The 2,788-nt window shown below is 55.1% G+C and overlaps 1 protein-coding gene across 1 annotated transcript; it reads right to left on the bottom strand.

Moving 5' to 3' along the window:
- Positions 1-20: 20 nt before the first annotated feature.
- Positions 21-2,458, bottom strand: LOC106002220 (biglycan). Its single transcript, XM_013037134.1, has 4 exons — positions 2,332-2,458; positions 2,058-2,151; positions 1,782-1,920; positions 21-740 (listed from the first exon to the last, which is right to left on the bottom strand). The coding sequence occupies exons 1-4, from the start codon at positions 2,456-2,458 to the stop codon at positions 543-545; spliced, it is 558 nt and encodes a 185-aa protein (XP_012892588.1). The 3' UTR covers positions 21-542.
- Positions 2,459-2,788: the final 330 nt, after the last annotated feature.

Below are 2,788 nucleotides of genomic sequence, written 5' to 3'. Positions count from 1 at the left end.
AGAGAGAGAGAGAGAGAGAGAGAGAGAGAGAGAGAGAGAGAGAGAGGCCAGTCCAGGGGCTGGTAGAGCAAGATGGCTGGGATGGACAGATGGTGAACTTGAAGTCAAAGCAGCCAAGGGCAGCAAGGAAGGCCCAGGAGAATGACAGAAGGACCATGTGTCCGGGTGAAGATGGCCATGGTGGAGTCTACTGTCTCCAACCCCACTAACTCCTTCTGCCCTGCAGACCCATGGACCATCTTTCCCTAAGGCTGAGGATGTCTGAGGATGAACAGGAAGAAAGCTTCATGGGGTCCCTCTCTGAGTGACCCCAGTGGGTGGGTGATGCATCTCTGAAGCTGAGGGGAGCAGGTGATGGAGGCCAGGTCTTGTGTCCACCTGCATGCTTGGGAGCCAAGAAGAGGCTGTGGTGGGGCAGCTAGTTGGGGTCAGGAACCAAAGGAGGGGGCTTTTTTTCCTTGCTTTGCCTTTCTCTCTGTGACATCTGTGTTCCTTAGAGACCCCTCCTCCCATTGGGGCCACCATAGTGGCCACCACTGCCTCTACTTCTTATAGTTGCCAAACTGGATGGCTAGACGGTCAGTGACACAGCGGAAGGTGGCTGGCTGCACCTCCCAGTAGGGCACGGGGTTGTTGAAGAGGCTGATGCCGTTGTAGTAGGCCCGCTTGACTCCAAAGCCTACAGGGCAGAAGTCATTGACGCCCACCTTGGTGATATTGTTGGAGTGCAGATAGACCACCTGGGGACAGAGAGATTGAGTCAAGGCTTGCTCTCAGGGCCCAGTTGTCCCCAACCACCTTCCCAGTTTGTTCCAACCTGGGTTGGTATTGTGGGTTGCAGGCAAAATGGAGGGCAGACGCAGGAGGCACTGGGGCTTGCCTCCATGCTAGGACCCACTGCTGCTTCCTGGCCATCCATCATTTAGTTCAGTATAGTGGCACCACCCTTTGAGGGTCACGATTCTCCTCATGCTTTGGGGAGGAGGGAAACTGGGGTGCTGGTATGTTGATAGGTGTTGGCCATAATTTGTGCGCCAGGTATGGTATGTGGTGAGTGAAGGCCATTCTGCCGATAGAATGGGGATTATGTTTGGTGGAGTGAGGTTATAGGAATCAGTCATTGATCCTGACCTGACATCTATGGAGGAAGAACGTGCCTTGGCTCCCACAGGGTGCCTGGTCCCTCTTCTGCATTCCCGAGCTCCAGGCCTGCTCCCAGAGGAGCAGGCTCTCTCTTGTTATGGAAACCCATGGATCAGGAGAGGAGAAAGGGCTTCATTCAAGGTGTTCTCATTTTTCACCCAGTCCTCAGCGGCACTCATCTTCTAGCAGCCCCTCACCCTACTTCCTGAAGCAGCTCTCTTGGTGGAGCCAAGGAGTCTTGGATTCGTTCACTGGCAACAAGAGGTCTCTGGCCACTAGAGGGCGTCCTCAACCTGGCATGGGCCTTGCTGCTGTAGCAGCTGCATTGGCCAGCATGGATGGGTGTCTGGTGAGGATTGCAGTGTTCTTACTATTGAGAATGGGACCAAGGAAGAGATTTAGGCTCAGAACAAGATTGGGCAAGACCAAATTCACCCACACATCTAGAAGCCAAGGCAGGAATGGAGGCCCCTGTGAGAATACCGTAGATGGAGAGTGACATGTCTTTGTAAACAGAGAGCACTGGCACGAAGGGAAAGAGTGCACACTGCTCCTTCCAACATGAGATGAGGCTCAGAGATCAGAAGTGACTGGCCAGCTGCATGCTGGGCTCTGTCCTGCTCTCTGTCTCCACTCACCTGGAGGAGTTTGAGGTCTGGGAGCCCAGCAGGCACCCTGGATAGCTTGTTATTGTCTAGGTGCAGCTCCCTCAGGGTGGGCAGGAAACTTAGGCTCCCATTCTCTATCATCCGGATCTGGTTGTGGCCCAAGCCCAGTCTGCAGGTGGGTGAATAAGAGATACTCAGGGGCTGGAGGAGAGGACTGTGGGATGGGTACTGGGAGGACCCCTCCCTCACCCTAGGCCTTGCCCCTCTGGCTGATGGAGACCCAGAGCTCCCCTGGGCTGTTCCCACCTGTACAACTTGGAGTAGCGGAGCAGATCTTCTAGCTCAATAGCCTGAATTTTGTTGTGGTCCAGATGGAGTTCATTCAGGGTCTCTGGGAGATCTGCCCAGAAGAGAGTAGTCAGAGGTGAATGTAGGGACTGAGGACAGGGAGGGGAGCAGGGGCCCCCTCTCTGCCCCAGGTGAGGGGGAGCCCTGCTGAGCCTTGCCTCAAATAAATGGGGCAGGTCCCCTCACTGTGTTGCCTGGGGGTGAGGCAGGGCAGGAAAGCAGGGCCACCTACCTTTGGGGATGCCAGTGAGCTTGGCCTCGGAGATGCGCAGGTAGTTGAGCTTCAGACCATCAAAGGCTCCAGGTTCAAAACCACTGTTCTCCAGGGGATTCCCACCCATTTCTAGGAGAGAGTCCATTAACATTGGAGCCACCCTGCCCTCGGCCAGGGTCTGTCAGCTTCTGGGGCCCTGGCTTGCCTGCTGGGTGCTACAGATTGCCGGCTCCCTCCACCTCCTCCTGAAAGCACTTCCACAAAATGACTGGGAGCATCGCCAACCCCAGTTGTTTAAGACCACTAGCCCAGCAACACTGGCCCTGATTTTTGCCTTTAGGGATAGAAAAGCAAGAGGAAAGTGAGAAGAGCCAACCAGTTCCACAAGCTGGACCTGGTGGTAGTCCACAGTCTGAGGCCTTTCCCCTCAATCTGCTGCCCTCTCCCCTTAAATTGCAGTTGGAAGAAGATCCAG

Source organism: Dipodomys ordii, unplaced genomic scaffold (assembly GCF_000151885.1).
Source record: "Dipodomys ordii isolate 6190 unplaced genomic scaffold, Dord_2.0 Scaffold5088, whole genome shotgun sequence".
NCBI classification, from domain to species: Eukaryota; Metazoa; Chordata; class Mammalia; order Rodentia; family Heteromyidae; genus Dipodomys; species Dipodomys ordii.
This window is presented reverse-complemented; position numbering and strand designations above follow the sequence as displayed.

Bases quoted from the DNA above. Each gene is read 5' to 3' on its own strand.
- LOC106002220 (XM_013037134.1), bottom strand. From the start codon at position 2,458: ATGGACTCTCTCCTAGAAATGGGTGGGAATCCCCTGGAGAACAGTGGT. The intron at 2,152-2,331 runs GTAGGTGGCCCT...TCTTCTGGGCAG, and splicing joins GCTCACTGGCATCCCCAAAG to ATCTCCCAGAGACCCTGAAT. The intron at 741-1,781 runs GTGAGTGGAGAC...CTCTGTCCCCAG, and splicing joins CAGACCTCAAACTCCTCCAG to GTGGTCTATCTGCACTCCAA.